Consider the following 17,436-nt stretch of genomic DNA (forward strand, 5'->3'; position numbering starts at 1 on the left):
ACTCCCTGCTCACACACTCACACACATGCCAAGTATCTTGTATCTGTGTATTTGTTTGGTGGTCAAAACAATTTTCTGTTCTTTATTCACCACAGAAAGGGATATAAAAGCAGTTGGGCATCACTGCAGCCATTCATAGTGCTTTCTGTAACTGAACGCAGAGCAGTGCAACAGTCAACGCAACAGACAACCGACCGGCATCTCATACAAAACAACAAGAACAACCCAACTAAATCTCATCAATTATTCTAAAGAAAATAAAACGATTTTTTCAAATAGAAAAAATTAAAAGACAACAGATTTAGTGTGAAAGGAACAATACTTTGAAGTGAAAAAGTGCTGTACCAATCAAAATACAAAACAACAAAAAAACTTTTGTTTTAAAATTGTGATATTTTTTCTTAAGAGAAAAATAGTTAAATCTTTGTTATTACAAAGATTTTTAAAAAAAGTAAACAAATTTTGCTGAAGTTCAAACAAACGAAAACAGTGCACATTTTAAGGTAAGTTTTATTTAATGAAAAACAATAAAAAAATAAAAAAGGAGTAATTTAGTGAAAGGATGTGGTGCCAAACAAAGTGCTTAGGAATATTCTAGAATATTATGTCCAGACATTGGAAAATATAAAGGATACAATTCCATAAGCATCGAATATTTAAAAAGTAATGTTATTCGTTAGGAATTGAAAGTGAATATTCAAAATTCTGAAAATATGAATAGAATATGAATTTTAAAAAGGAATCTATAAAAATTGATCAACGAGAATAGTCCTTAAAAACTAGATTCAAATAGATTTTTAGTCAAAAAAATTTGTTTTTTCAAAATTGTATTTGAGTAAAATAATGAATATTTAAAAAGGAGAATATAAAAATAGATTTAAATATATTTTTGTAAAAATGCATTTTTTTAAAATTGTAGTTTTAAAAATATATAATGAAAATTAATTCCCGGAAAAAGGGAGATAATGTGTTTAAAAAGGATGTCAGGAAGATATAAATTTTTCTTCCAATATACATTTTAGTAAAAAGCAGATTTTTGGTTTAATAAATATAATTGAGGGAATTTCAGATTTTCTCTTAAAACAAAGATATTTAAAAAATTTAAAAGTTTTTTTTAAAAAAATTGGAAAATGAAAGTTTTTTTTGTAGTTTAAAAAATAAAATCAGATATATATTTTTTAAATAATAGCTGCATTTTAATTAAGGCAGAGACGTTTTGGGAATCTTTGGAGTTTTTGTTCAAATTTTAATTAGAACGTGAAAATAATCTTTCAATTTGACTTTGAATCAAATTAAAATAAAAATTTCAATATAAAAATAAATTTAAAGTAAGCAATATTTAGATTTAGAAAACTGCTATTTTAGACTAGATTAAAAATTATATAAACAATAAAAAAATAAATTTTAAAAATGAAATAAATCAGATTTAAATAATAATTTCAATAAAAAATGAATTTAAGATAAAGAATTTATGAAATTAGTATTTTTAGACTATTAAAAATTATTAAAATATTAAAAAATAGATAAAAAAAGTTAAACTGTTATTCTAATCAAGTATTGATTTTTAGTGAAATTAACTTTTTAGTATTTTTTTAATAAAATATATTTTATATTTTTCTAGAAAATATAAATTTTTGGGAACATTGGAAAATTATAATTTTTATAAAAAATAAATTCCAGTTAAAAAAATTAGAAGTGTTTATTTGTTAAAAAATATATTAATTTTTATAAACAGTTTTTCTTTGATTTTTTTTTTTCAAAATCTAATTTTAATTTATTTAGTAATAAAATTCAGTTTTCACTAACGATAATTTGTGGAAAAATCAAGCACCTGAAAATATTTTTTTAATTTCAATAAGAATAGCATATATTTCAAATTAAAATCTTCCAAATATATTCAAAATGTTCCATATTAAAGATTTCAAAAGCTTTGAATATGATCGATTTTTTGAATATCTACAACAATATATAGAAATCTAGATCAATTGTTTTATAAAAAACACAAAGATATAAATTTTTGTGATTTTTTGGGTCCCCCAAAACTTAAAGGTGTTGATCTCAGCCCTTAAGAAGCGTTTTTATACCCCAAGCCTTATAGCTTTAAATTTGTCCATTTGCTTAATAAAATTATCCTATTATGCTAAAAATTCCCATATTCCCTTCTCAAACACTTTGCTGGGTTATGTTAATTTCGTTTGTTGTATTTCCATTTTTTTTATTTAAACTTGACATTGAACTTGTAAAATGTCTTTATTTCTGGTATCCGTGTGTAGGTATGTATCTCTGCACGCGAGTCAATCCAGTTAAATCGACCACGGCGCATACCTTGTCATTAAAAGGCCAAAAAAATAAGAGATAATTTTGTTTAATGACAACTCACACCAGAAAACAAAAGAAACCAGTTCAAATGATAATTTGTTTAAAGATTATGACAAATAAAAAACTTTAGGAATGAGAAACACAGAGCAAAATTCAATTAATAAAATTATATCATGGCATACGATCTTTAAAGATAGCCTATTGGCGTTTCAAACTTTCTTGAGTAGCCCCTCTAAAATCATCTTAAAGGGTTTCCTGTTATTTGATATAACTTAATATATTTTTCATGAAGAGTTTTAGATTATTTCTAAAAAAATTCTGATAATGAGCGGAGATGAATTGATTGATTTATCTGCTCATTTCTCTCTACAATTGAATTGAATTGACCATTGACTCACATAATTACTATGGTGAGAGAGCTAAAGTGCAACACTTTGAGAGAGCTACAGTTCAACTCTTTCTTTGAGACTACGAAAAAAAAAACAAATTAATTTTAGCATTTCTTCTAAATTCACTCCATGTGAAATACCCTTATGAAAAAATATCACTTGATTTGTAGTAAGATCACACCCCATTTCTCTAGAAATCCACAAACCCCACTAGTGCCTCCACAATTAATTGTCTATCCGGTATAGTGTCATATAATATATTATAATAATAAATAGTAATCTGATTTTCAAAACAATGCACGTAGTTAATTGTTTATCTTTGCTGGTACTACCAGCCCAGGCAAGCCGGTGTCTGCCAGCCATCCACCCAACGCTACGTTGATGATTGATAAATTTCCGATTCTAGGCGAATATTAAATGGTTATATTCGCATAAGCGTCACATGGAAAATGTTTATGGAATAATAAATAACATTTTGTTTATTTGCGTTTTGTTTTACATTGATTGACAGTCAAGCAGCCAGGCCGCCAGACAGTTTAATGTTAATTATATAATTAATATAATTAAATTCTTTTATTGTTAACCTGCTAAACGGGTTTAAAATGATACACAAATGTGTGATAATTTAATTAATCCATAACAAAGTGTTTAAGAGTTTCGACGAACTGTAAATTGCAGTTAGAATTTCTTGAAGAAAATGCAATAAAAAAACACCAGAGATGGGAGTATAATAATATTTCTCAATGGAATAAAACGGCAGGGGAGGGAATGTAGATTCAAGGGACAAAAAATGCTCAACCTGTTATATGCCCTCGCTCTGCTGGTATAGAGAAAGAGAGCATGGTACAATAAATATATACCTATAGGTTTTCCTCTTATCACAGCTGATTGCTAGGCGAACTGTCAAAATCCATTATTGTGATTAGACATTTAGTCTTATTTTGAAATGCTAGTAAGGTCTATAAAACAGACCGTGTAAGTCACCAAAAAAATAATATTGTGAGGGAAATGCATGCCTTTTGATAATACGGAGGGAAATATTTTATAAAGCCAGATAAATAGAAGTTGACAGCATGGTAGAGGAACAAAAGCAGTTTTAGGTTGGCTTAGTTCGATTTTGGCCCCCTTTGTTCTTTTCAGAAGAAACCAGCCGATGACTTAAGCCAAGCCTTAAGACTTCTGCATTAGCGGTGTCGTCCTATTATCGGCATGGCGTAAAATTATCTAGAATTTTCACCAGATTTAGATTTTTTGAACATCTCCTTTTAATAATTGACCATCATCGATTCCTTTTAAGGCAGATACCGGCATTTTTTTCACATTTTATGATCTCGTCTCAATAATATTGAGTCATTATTGAGTAGCTTAAGCGATTGTTTCGATATTTTGTTTAGTCAACTATCGAAAATATCGAAAGGCTCAATGTCGTAACCATTCCAGCTGTCATTATATCTCCAGAATTTTCGAAATTTTATTGTAGAATTTTAAAAACACATAGATCCATGTTAAGGCTGGATTTATTTGAAAGATAAAACATTTATTCGTTACAAAATTATTTTCCCACAATGACTCAATGGCTTAACCGATTGTTTCGATATTTTGAGAGTCAACCATCCGATATATCACTCTAACTTCCGAACGAAATGAAGTAGGGTAATAAAATTTTACTCAAATGTATATTAAGTCTACAGGACTTTAGGTACTGAAAATGGGCCATGTAGGTCCACGATTTGGTGTAGGCCCCATATAACGGTACCTCCCTATTTTCGGTATTTTGACAATTTTAGCGACATTATTCCCGGGAATTGTTTCAAATTTGGTATATGAAGTTCATAATGAATACTACAGCATATGACAGAAAATTGTCTGTTCAGCTCCACGTCTTTGTATAGCCCCCATATAACGGTACCTCCCGAAATTCGGTACTTTGACAATTTTAGCGACATTATTCCCGGGAATTGTTTCAAATTTGGTATTTGAAGTTCGCAATGGGTACTATAGCCTATGACAGAATTGTCCGTACAGATCCACACCTTCGTATGGCCCCCATATATCAGTACCTCCCGATATTCGGTATTTTGATGATTTTAGCGACATTATTCACCGGAATTGTTTCAAATTTGGTATATGAAGTTCGTAATGGATACTACAGCCTATGACAGAAAATTGTTTGTGCAGCTCCACGTCTTCGTATAGCCCCCATATAACGGTACTTCCCGAAATTCGGTACTTTGACAATTTTAGCGACATTATTCACCGAAATTGTTTCAAATTTGGTATTTGAAGTTCGTACAGCCTAGTATTACAGAAAATTGTCTGTGCAGGTTCACGTCTTCGCATAGCCCCATATTCGTTATTTCGATGATTTTAGCTACATTATTCACCGATTTTTTTTTTTAAGTTTCACATTTGTAATGGCTAATGACAAAAGTCCACGTCGTCGTATAGATCCCAATATAACGCCTACATTCGGTATTTTTAAGATGTTAACAGAATTTTTAACGAATTTTATTTTTTTTGAATGTTTGCTCGGCATTTCATTTAGCACTTGGATATAGGAAAAGTTCTCCTCTTTGCTTCGGGGTAAATTTCGTATTATTTTTTGATTTTTGTACGATTTCAAATCTATTTATTTTTTTTTAATTTTATTACAAATAAAATTATTGCACATTAAACCATCCTCAAAACCCTCCTCCAACCCAAGGCCCTACTTAACCATCAAACATGACTCTTTTTAAAGGCCAAGTTGAACATGCTTAACCCCTCAATAGCATTTGCCATTCTGTCATTATTACAGTTATTATTAAGAATTGAAATTCAAATGTGCCTTATCTAAATCTGGCTCATGCATGTTTTACCAGGCTTGCTATGCAAGTCATGGACAAAAAGAAAATAGACAAACAATCTATGAGAGGGAGAGAGATAGAGAAAAAGAAACGTTAGAATCCTTTTCAAAAGTTCAAACATATTCAAGTACTTCCTATAAAGATATGATTCCAAGTATGGCCATCAAGGCAGACAAACAAGCAAACCCACATACGTACATAAAGACGACATGTATGTAGTAAGCATTTTGCCATCAAGCCTTGAGGTGCGGAGAAGGAACAAGTTTATGAAATTTCTTTCTTGATTTCATTATGAGGTAGCAGAATCATGATGTTCTTTTTCGATTTAGAAAAAGTCATTGTACCCCAAGATGAGGCTGGAAACCAGATTTTTTTTCTTTCGATTTTCTCCTGCCTCCAATATTGATTATTTTATTATTTTTCTTTCCTGTTTTTTTTTTTTCTTCATTTTTTTTGATGTCATGGTGGTGTTTGGGATCTTCTGCTTGCTTGGTCACATAGGCTGGATACATTCAGCAGAAGCCATAAATCCTTGTATGGGATGGGGGGCAACAACAAAAAAAAAGTTCACTTAACAAGTGAGCAAAGTAGAAGCATGATTCCATGGAAAGGAACAGGTTTTAAGTGGTTGGACTTACTTGCAAGATTTTTTTTCAGTTTTTTTTTCTTCCAAAGAAATAAATTGAAAAGAAATACTTAAAACCCAACTTGATATTATATAACGGTTTAGTTTTTTTGCCTTGTTTTTCAAGAAGTTAAAAAACCGTTTTAATAAAAAAAATATACAAAATGTTTAAGTTAAAATGTATGTCTGGATAGATACCAGCTGAATGACAGTAAACATGCTAAATTGTATGGCCACCAACCATATTAAGGAGCAAGTTTTCTGCAGCCAGTTTGGCGACAAGAGCGTGAAACAGTTGGTATTTAATTACACTGGGAAAAATTTACAATGTTCGAATGTTCCATACTGTCACAATGTAACTGAGATATGTAAGAGAGAGGAAGGGAGAGAGAGGGACAGAAAGGAGATGGAAGTATGAGAGTAGAAAAAGCGGCTTAAATTGTTACAGGGTGACACAATAATTTTGTAGTGAGATTTTGAAAAAACGCTATATGATATTAAGAATAAGAGAGAGCCAGGGTTGGAAATGAAGATCGATAGAGTTACTGTCTCTCTCTCTCTCGTTGGAAAACATGGTTTGTTCTAGTTTCTTGCGAAATGGAAAATCATGAAATCAAGCGAACAGTTCTGGTGGCCAGTTTACGGATCGATGGTGAGTTTTATCAGCGGTGCTCAAAACAGTGTTCTAGAACATGAGCCGAAAAAAGAGATAATTTAAGAGAAAATTAAAATTCTGTTTTTCTTTATATTTTACGGTTCTAGTTAATTGTTTTTAAACACGGATGTTTGCCAAAATAATTTATAAAGCAAATGGATAAAAAATATTTGTATAAATAATGACTTAACACTGTTTTGTTCTTGATTTAAATAAGCAAAGAGACTGAAAAGACATATTTTTTCTTGAGCACCGCTGGTTTTATGCACAAAAAATTGTGTACGAGATGTGTTGAATTTCACATGGGCGGTGTGTTAGCGAGCGCTGATCTAAAGTTCAGTCAAAAAAAAATGTTGTGGTGAGAGAGTAAAAGAAATGTGGTAAATAAATGATAAGGATGTGCCAGGGTTGGAAAATTCAGTAATGCAGTATATTTTAAGTATTTTTTGCTCAAGAAAATACTAAATAATAAATAATACTAACCCAGTCACCGAATTGGACCCTATGAATTGGTAGTTTAGTATAATTTTTATTAAAAAAAATATATTTACAGTACTTATTTTCTAAAAAATAAATGAAAGAACAAAATTTAAATTTGTTATTAAAATTTTTAATTAAGAACTGAAAACCAAGCTGGAGGGTTTGTAATTTTGAGACATTTTGAAATAAAAGCTAATGGGTTATCATGGATTTATAAGAAGATGATGGGAAGTTATAGGCCGATTTAAATTCTTTACCTCCATTTGATTTCCAATTCGAATTTAAATCTCAAAAAATGTGTAGAAATGTCTGCAAATAAAAATACCTAGAATATCTGCATTACCGAGACTGTAATTGGTTCATATCACGACAAGAACATATCCTATTTCTCAGCGGTTATATAGGCCTTTGTATAGTTGGCGACACTTCTCAGTATATCAAACTGTATTTCAGTCTCTCTCTCTCTCTTTCTCTCTCTGTGAAGAAAAATAGACTCAAATTGGAGTCTTTGATTAGAAGGAATATCCACTTATCTCTCTGGGGATATTTAGCAGAAAAATTTTAATGAAATGTTGTAAAGTCCCTGATATAATCGTTGTCGTCAAGGATAGAATCGAGTTGGGCAAATTGGCCATAAAGGACAGAAGTATTTATATCTACTCTTTTTGTTATTTAGAAAATATAAATATCAAGAAACAAAATTAGAATATCGAAATGCCTTTGGACTCAAAAGCCAAGTGGAACCAGAATTGAAGCCAAATAATTAAACTGTCCAAAACAGGGTACTATTCTTTGTCCTTTGAAGTGGTTATCATTAAAAAGGAATTAAACTGTCCAAAGCAGCGTTTTATTCTTGGTCCTTTGGATCGGTCTTCATTAAAACGCTTAAAATTAAAATTGAAAGAGCACCCGTGGGCACTTATGAGTATATAGCCAATCACAGATTATTGTCATATTCTCATGTGACTCAAAGCGCAGAGAGTCTCACTGTTCTGTTATCCCAAGTTTGTTGCTCTCTGATTACATTGTTTTACAATAATTCTGAGTGTGTGTGTAGAGAATTTAGCTTTCTGAGAGCACGCTGCTCAAAAACAATACCTCGCTCACTAGTCCAATTTTTCTTTGTTTTTTTTTTTAAGATATTTAAGTTAATAGAAATGAACGAGGAAAGAAAAATCCAAAATCAGTTTTACTTGATAGAATCCGAAATTTTTAATTGTTTTGCAATCTGATAACAAAGTTTGCAAAATAAAACTTAATTTCAATAATTCAGGGGGCTATTGACCTTTCTCTGGCCTTTTTTAATGTTCCACGGAAAAATAGGAATAAACATAAAGTTTGATTGCAAAAAATATAAATTTACATACCTCTAAAAATGTGTGCGGCAAAAAAGTTTTGACAAGCTTGACCATATAACAACAATTAGATAAGCAGACCGGTTGAAATGTTCAAAGTGTGACATATTTTGACGTCAAAAGTGGGAAAGGCAGGCATGTCAAAGAATGAAAAAAGTAAGAAATTGCGTTTTATTTTTTAATGCCACTGAAACAAAAGAACATGCTCTTAATAACCTTGATAGATTTGTCAAGCCAAGACTGAGTTTTTTTAGATCTGTCCCTTTTGTTTTAGAGTTATTTGATATGTTTTGTTATTATTAAATGGGATTAATAGGAAACCAAAAATTAAATAAAATATTGTTTTATATTAAATTGCCAATTTGTGTGTGTGCGTTTATTTGTGCGTTTGTCAAAACATTAATAAATTATTTATAATCACCTTGTCATTAACATCAATATCCAAAAACTACCAATCTATTTGGGATAAATGTGTGGCGGGGAAACAAAACAACAAAATATTGTCCATTTTGGTGGACTTACAGTTGAATAGACACAACGGCAATAACAACAATAATAATAATAATAGCTTCTAATTTCCATATAAATTGGGTTAATAGGTTTTGTCATGAGTTTTAAGCCAAGCCAACCCACCACCACCATCATCATCATCAGCGGCTGCGGCATCTGTTGTAGGGTATTATCATAATTTATTTATTGTTGGCATTTTGTGCATTATAGCGGTCATTTCGAACTTGACTGATTTACATCTGGTTTATATGTAAATTTGAGATAATCTCAATATGTTTTGTGTGAGTCTGTGTGTGTATGATAATTTTATGTTTTCAATTAGTTGCTCATTAATGCAAATGTAAACAGTTTGATTTAAAATCTTGGAGATTTTTTATGTTATTTTTATTTTGTTATTTTTTTTTTTACTTTTTTTGGAAAATATGGAAAATTTTAAATCTCTATTTTATGAAAATAGGATTTTCTTATTCAAAAGAGAAATTATTTATTTTTAGATTTGAGCCTAAGATTTATGGCTTTTTATGCATACATAAATAAGTTAATCAAGAGACTTCTTTTTTATAAAAAAAATAGAAACTTTAGGGGGAAAAGTAAAAAAAAAAAACTTTAAAAGGAATAAAAAAATAAAATAAAAAAATAATTAGGAAAAAATATTAATATATTTTTTAATATTAAAATATTTTTTAATATTTTTTTGTTCTTAAAATCTCCCAAATCCCACCGAAGAATAATAACTTTCATTATTAAGGAAATAGGTAATTTAAATTATATATCAAAATTTTCAGGGGGATATAAAGACATAACTTCAAAAAAATATTAAAAATAAAATTATTTATAATAATTTTCTAAAATGTCAATAATAACTAAAAAAATAGGAAAAAATATTAAAATATTCCTTTGTTTCATAACATATTCAAATATGGGAGAATATTAAATTTCATTGTTAATTAAAATGATAAGATATTTTTTATAAGAATCTAAAAAAAAAATTACTTTAAAAAAATATTAAAAATAAAATTATTTATAATAACTTTCTAGAATTTCAAAATAACTTCGAAAAAAACATTTAAAAATAGAATAAAAGGGTATTAAGGCACATTTTTTAAGAGCAGTGACATAACTAACTGAGTATCAACGTCCATACAAAATGAAGCTAGAATCTTCAAATTTTACATTAGAGTCACTCCCGGTGCAAGGTTGGGTTCTGGGAAATTCGTACTTAAAGGGTACGAAAATGTACTAAAAAGGGAATACTTTGTATCTAACAAGCGGAATGAGCTAGAATTCTGAAAAAAATGGTACGAGACTGGGTTTTTGGAAATTCGTACAAAAAGGGGTACGAAAACGTACTAAAAATGTATCATTCTAAAAAAGGAATACTTTGTACTAAGAGCTAGAATTCTGAAAAATGGTGCGAGGCTGGGGTTTTTTGGAAATTCGTAGCAAAAGGGTACGAAAATGTACTAAACTTTGTATTAAACAAGCGGAATGAGGTAGAATTCTGAATTCTGAGCATTCGGGGTGGTTAGGAAATGCGTCCTATATTTGTAGGAAAAGTACTAAACGGTACTAAATTTGATACTGAGTGAAGGGATATAGCTGATATATGGAAGTGGTTTTAGAAATGTGTACCATAATTGTACGAAAAGTACTAGATGGTACATAATCTGGTATTCGGTGTAGGGAAAGGGCTGAAATCCTCAAATTTGATATTGAGGTTTCTGTTGGTATCTGGAATAGAAACTTTGTATTTAACAGGCGGAATGAGGTACAATTCTTTTTTGGAAATGTGTACCATAATTGTACGAAAAGTAAAAAAATTGAATTTTTTTTTTTGGTATTCGGTGTAGGAATGGGGCTGAAATACTTATATTTGATATTGAGGTCTTTTATGGTATCTGGAGTTGAGAAATAAGGTGGTTTTGGAAACTGTACGAATATAGATGCCACTGTTTGTATCTGTGGTCAAGACATGGAGGTGGTTTTGGGAAGGTGTACTATAATTGTACAAAAATGGCATTTAATTTGGTATTGGTTGTAGGAATAGGGCTTAAATAATCAAATTTGATATTGAGGTCTCTGTTGGTGATTTCTATCTGGTCTGTTGATAGAAATCACATTTTATTTATTTATTTATTTATTTTTTTTTTTTTTTTTGTTTATTCCACAATTCAACTTCATAAAAACTAAAAAAATTTAAAAAAAAAATTATAAAAAAATTGAGAAAACTGGCCTAATTTTTGGTCATTTTTTAAAATAAAACAAGCTAAGTTGTACATATTTAAATTCATATTCATAATTGTTTTAATATCTAATGCGAAAATTTGACCCCTATTTTATTTTAAAGCCAAGTAGTCCAGAAGAAATATTTAAGAAGTGAAAATTAATAAAATTAAGCAAGAATAAGATTATTATCAATATATATACTATATTAGTATGGAGAAATGTTTTTCACTTTTTTTCCAAAATTGAAAATGAGAAAGCTAATATTTATTTATTTTTTAATCAATATATAAATACGACATTTTCCATATCGAATATTTCCATTTATGGCTTTTGATTCGAAATATTCATTAGAATATGTTTAAAAATAAACATTCAAGTAAATATTCCTCTTATCAATATCTGTCAAGAAAACTCACCATAGCTTAATGAGATAATATCTTCATCTACTCACCAAAAACACAACTGTTATCATTCTCTGTTAACTATCAAATATCTCTGTTAACAGGAAGAGAGCGCTTTATCTCTTTAATTGACCAGGAATGGAAATTCATAATCTCCCAACAAAAAAATAAAACAAATTATTACATGTGCTTATTTTTTCTCAGGAAAATCTTGATCAATTATAGCTTTATTTGACCACAAAAAAAGTTCTCACCCCCATTTTAGTTGTCCATCGCCGTATAAGACGTTGAACTTAAACTTGTTACTCAATTTGTTTTGAAAACCATCGCTGTTGGTCACAAAGAAAATTTCTCGAAAATTCCATACACAAAAATTATCAAATACCAGAATTATCTTCCGTCATCATCTCACTTAGTGACTGAATTTAAGCTGCAGCTAACTATGGGGGGCATCATTCAATTTACAAACATTTCAATTAGGTGACAACAAAACATTTAATCAAATTAACACAATAACGGTTGCTTGGCTGGCTGGCTGGCTGACTGGCTGGTACCAGATAATTTACTGGCAGATTCTTTTCCGTAGCGTAATTCAAAACCTCAAAAAAAAATACCACATGACATGACATTATGATAATTGAGCTATACTCGATTTATACGATAAACGGCTAGCCTAACTTGATAATGATGCATGCATGTCTGACAACCAACGATGAGTTAGTGATGTTGCAACACTCTTCTTCTTCATCATCATCTGCGTTACGTTGTTGATCACAGTGGAGGACAAGTCCTCCTTTGTTTTTGTTTTGATTTTACTTTTTGTTTTGAATGCAGCTGAACTTCTAGCTATTACACAATTGAAGCTCATCCATTGTGGGTTCGTCGTCGTAACCACAATATAAAATTTAGCCAGCATAATCATGACAATGATTAGACGTTGCTCTCGGTTGGCTGGATGGCTGGCTGGCTCTGCGTGGCCTGACAGTTTTAAGTTGCAATGTTAATAAGTCATTACAGAAATATGCAGATTTTGTTATTTACGTTTTTTGTTATTTGTTTTCTTGATATTTAACATATCACGCTTGACCTCTGCGGCCATAACAGCATAGAAAAAAATATTTGACCATAATTGAGTAGAATTAATGATGTTAACCACGGCAAGTGATTGGTATCGAATGATTGCCATTTGAATAGGAAAACCTCAAGTTTGTAGACGAAGAAGAACTTGAAGAATGTTAAAGGTTGTGAAATATTCATTAAAATAATGGGTATTATATGAACATTTAAATGAAACAACAACAAATGAAAAAAACAAATTCAGAGATTTTTTTTTAACTGGTTTTCAAAAAGGTTCTCCGTTTGTTCTCAACAAAATTAAGGCATTGCAAGAGATAATCTAACTCGTCAATTATATTTCCCTGGCTTTAAATGGTTTCAAAATTATTTAAACAATTTTCAAATCTCATTTGTAATCATTTTGTTCTCCCTAAAATGGAATATCGAACTAATTTTACTTTCCCAGCTCTGGATAATCCTGAATCCTCTCAGCACATCCATTTCAAGCTCTCTTTACGTAAGAGAATTAAGTAAAAATCCCCTAGGAGAATGATTTGGAAACTATATTGGATCTTAGAAACAGAAAATCAAAGATTTTTAGACTTTTTTGAACCGGTTATAAAACCGAGTTAATAGCAAAATATTGTAAATATAAACGTTAAAAAGGCGAATATATATGTGTGTGGTTTAGCTACAATTTTAAGGCGAATTTTCTACAAAAAAAAAAAAAAAAAATTAAGAAAAATTATTTTAAAAAATCATTTGAACCGGGTAATCGGATTGGAATTAAGTTAGTCTTATGATAGTCTGACAACTATTAATGATATTTAAAAAATAGAACGTCAAATAGTATATATTTTATTTAGTCGCAACAATATTTTCAACCTAGAACCGGTTACTCGGTTTTGGGGTTTATTTAAAATGTTTCTAATGTGCTCAAAAGTTTTTTATTAATGGATACAAAGACAGAAGCAATGGTAGATAAAACTTTTTTTTCTACATTTAAGAACGGATTTAAAAATCCTTTGAACCGGGTAACCGATTTGTAATTCCACATAAGACAGTCTAGTAACAATTAATGACTCAAATAATTGAAATCCTCTAAATAATAGAACATAAAACAATATATATGTCATTCAGTTGGAGCAATTTTTCCCACTTTGAATCGAGTACTCGGGTTTGGGGTTAAATTAAATATGCTCAAAAGTATTCATTAATGGGTACAAAGACGAAATGGAAATTAAAACGGTTTTTTCCTAAAGTTAAGAACACATTATACCTTTGTAATCGGTTCTTGGCCACTTAAAACCGAATAAATATCCGGGTTTATCTCAATAATTTTCATTTTTTAACATAATAGGACGCAGACCAGCAGATATTTCTCTAATTTCAAGGATTTTTATCATTTTGGAACCGGGTAACCGATTATGGATTAGAATAAAAATCGTCTTACAATTTCGAGTGTATTCGAAATCGGTTATATAGGGTAAATTAAAAATCAACAGCTAAAATAGCCTGCTAATCGCTTCAATAATTTGATTAACCGAATAAATAACCGGGTTTCTTAAACCAGGAAAAATAAAACATTTCAACAGTTCTTTTTTTAATATTATCTCTTATGTATAAACTTTTAAAATTAATTGTAGTATACACATCATATTTTTGGGGTTGAGTACAAATTTAAAACCGAATAACCGGTTTTTGATTTGAGTAAACATCTGAAGGAAATAAAATCCTTTGGTAGCTTTATTTTTAATAAAAAAAAAGAAATTTCATCGATTTAATGGTCTCAGAAGTGTAACCGATTCAAAAAAAAATATGAAACCGGTTCGCAAAGCCTATATAAATGGTTCTAGTTGAAGCTGATATCATGTTTTTTCTGTTTCAATATCCTTCTATCTATCTATCTCAAATACCTATTAGGGAAGCTTTTCTTGAATTATCCTTAAACAATTGGGCGCCATTTTTGGATACGTCTTTAAATGTATGAAACCGGTACTCAAATCATAGAGAACTGGTTATAGTTTAAGCTGATATCAGTTTTTTTCTTTAATTTGAAAAATGTTCATCATTTCTTAAAAATCCACTTGGAAAGCGTTTCTCGAATTATCCTTAACAACTTGGGCGCCATTTTTGCATCCTACTTTAAATGTGTGAAAACCAGTTCGCAAATCGGTTTTTAAAGTGAAAAATTGTCTTTATCTTTTTATAACCCACTTGAAAAGCTTTTCTCCTGAATCACTTGGGCGCCATTTTGCATCCTTTCTTAAATTTTTCCAATTTTTCATATTTTATTCCCAAAATTAATATCTTTGTTTTCCCTTTCTTTTATCTTTGCAGCATGAAGTTCCAATTAGTCATATTATCCGTCCTCTTGGTGAGCGCTTTTGCTCTGCCCGTGCCGGATGAAGAAGTAGCTGCCGCTCCCGTCGTTGCTGATTCGGCTGTGGTGCCCGAAGTTAAACCTGAGGTGGTACAAATTGAAGAAGTCAAACCCGAAGTTAAAGTAGCAGCTGAATCAAGAACACTTGAGGAAGAAAAGAAACCAGAAGCCGAAGCTGCTGCTCCTTTGGCTGAGGCTCCCGCCACCGATGCTCCTGCTAAAATCGAAGAACCCAAGAAGGAGGAAGAAAAGAAAGAAGAATTGCCAGCTGCTGAGGAAAAGAAAGCCGAATTACCCGCTGCTGCCGCTGCTGAAAAACAAACCCGCAGTGATGATGTTGTAGAGGAAGCCAAGGCCTTGCCCGTTGTTGCTGCTGCCCCAGCTGCTGTTGCCGTTGAGGAAGTCAAACCTGCTGCTGCCGAAGAATCCAAACCCGCTGTACAAGACGTTGTTCCCGAAGGCAAATCTGGTTTGGTCTCCGAACAAAAGAAAGACGAATTGACCGCCGCTGAAGCCACCCCCGAAATCAAGGAAGAAAAGAAGCCCGAAGAATTGCCTGCTGCTGAGGAAAAGAAAGCCGAAGAATTGCCTGCCCGCCAAGAACGTACCAGCGATGAGAAACCAGCTGTTGAAGCCGTTGCCGCTGCTGCTCCCGCCGTTGCCGAAGTTGCTGCCCCCGAAGCTGTAGCCCAACCCGAAGTCAAAGCCTTGCCCGTTGAAGCTGCTGAAGCCAAGGCCGAAGAACCCAAAGCCGCTGAAACTGTAGCTGAAGCTGTCAAGGCCTTGGAAACCCCTGCCGAAAAGAAGGCCGAAGAACCAGCTGCCCCCGCCGCTGCTGCTGAAGAAAGCCCCAAAGCCCAAGAATCCAAAGTAGCTGAACCCAAGCAACTCGACGCTGAAGCTGAACCCGCCAAGGCTAATGCTGCTGAACCCGCCAAGGCCGAAGAGGCCGAGAAGAAACCCGAAGAACAACAGGCCCCCAAGAAATTGGAAGACAACTCGGCCACCACCGAAGAAGAGAAATCCAATGAAAGCAAAAAACCCGAAGCCGAGTCAAAAGAATCCAAGGAATCCGAAGAGTCAAAAGAATCTGAAGAATCTAAAGAAGACAAGTCCAATTAGATTGTAGCATATAAATATATCTAGAAATACAACAATTAAAAATAAAGAAACGCTTAAGGTTCACTTATAATTTAAAAGTAAATATTTGAATATTTTTTTTTTTAAATAATTAATGTAAAACAGTCGCAAATAGAATGAATATGGCACTTTCCAAGATATCCCACAAAAATAATGACCCACAAATTGAAAAAAAAATCTGGAAAAAAATTCCATTGTTTGGATTTTGAAGGTCCTTCCGGGGCAAGAGAGAGAGAGAGGGTGAGAAAAGTTGAAAGAGAGGACCTTGAAAATTCAACTCAAATTTTATAAGTTTAATCTTAGTTAGTTATTTTTAGTTGTAAAGTAAAGAACAAAGCTTAAAAACGTAAGAGAGAATTACTACGAATGTCATGTGAAAAGAGATAAGGGAAATATTCACAAAAATTATTTGAAACAAAAAACAAACAACGGACAAACCAGGGACCGCCAGGATAAATATGAACAAAGCAGACATGCACAAATTATGTAGGCATAGAGAAGGAAGAGAGCAAAAGAAAACCCGATGACAGATAATAAAGAAAAATCAATAGAATCAAGAATAGTATTAGAGTCTACCACACACACAGTGATAATAAAGCAGAATGCGGTGAAGGACATGGGACAGAGCTACTTGTTAAAGAACGACAAGAAAAGATTAAAAGAGAGAACAAAATAAGAGCTTGAACCTATGGCTAAGCCGATCACAGTTTCAAACACAAAACCCCCACCAGCACAGCAACCCAACACACCCACCTCAACCATAACCCAATATTCACCCCAACCATAACCCAACAAACAAAGCAAGGACAAACCAATATGATGGCATATAAATATACAATAATTTATAATTTTTTTTTCTTAAAACACAAAAAATATGGCACTTGAAAGAAAGATATGAAGAAGATGAAGAAACAGATTGCACTATGAAAAATTATTTTATAAATATTTTTTAATAATTATTTAAGAAGTTTTTCTAAGCAGATAAAACAACGAAAATTAAAAAAACGGGAGGCAACGTTATGAAATCGAGAAGTCGCATTGACAATTGTTG

General features: G+C 31.5%; 2 protein-coding genes across 3 annotated transcripts in view; one reads left to right on the forward strand and one right to left on the reverse strand.

Moving 5' to 3' along the window:
- LOC101888941 (serine/threonine-protein kinase S6KL) overlaps positions 1-17,436 on the reverse strand; it is a 166,384-nt gene that overhangs the window by 98,589 nt on the left and 50,359 nt on the right. The gene's annotated exons all lie outside the window — the stretch shown is intronic.
- Positions 132-16,449, forward strand: LOC101888763 (protein bangles and beads). The gene is made up of 2 exons (XM_005181827.4): positions 132-503; positions 15,203-16,449. The coding sequence occupies exon 2, from the start codon at positions 15,204-15,206 to the stop codon at positions 16,365-16,367; it is 1,164 nt and encodes a 387-aa protein (XP_005181884.1). The 5' UTR covers positions 132-503; position 15,203; the 3' UTR covers positions 16,368-16,449.

The sequence above is a fragment of the Musca domestica genome, unplaced genomic scaffold, assembly GCF_030504385.1.
Source record: "Musca domestica strain aabys unplaced genomic scaffold, Musca_domestica.polishedcontigs.V.1.1 2, whole genome shotgun sequence".
In the NCBI taxonomy this organism is placed as follows: Eukaryota; Metazoa; Arthropoda; class Insecta; order Diptera; family Muscidae; genus Musca; species Musca domestica.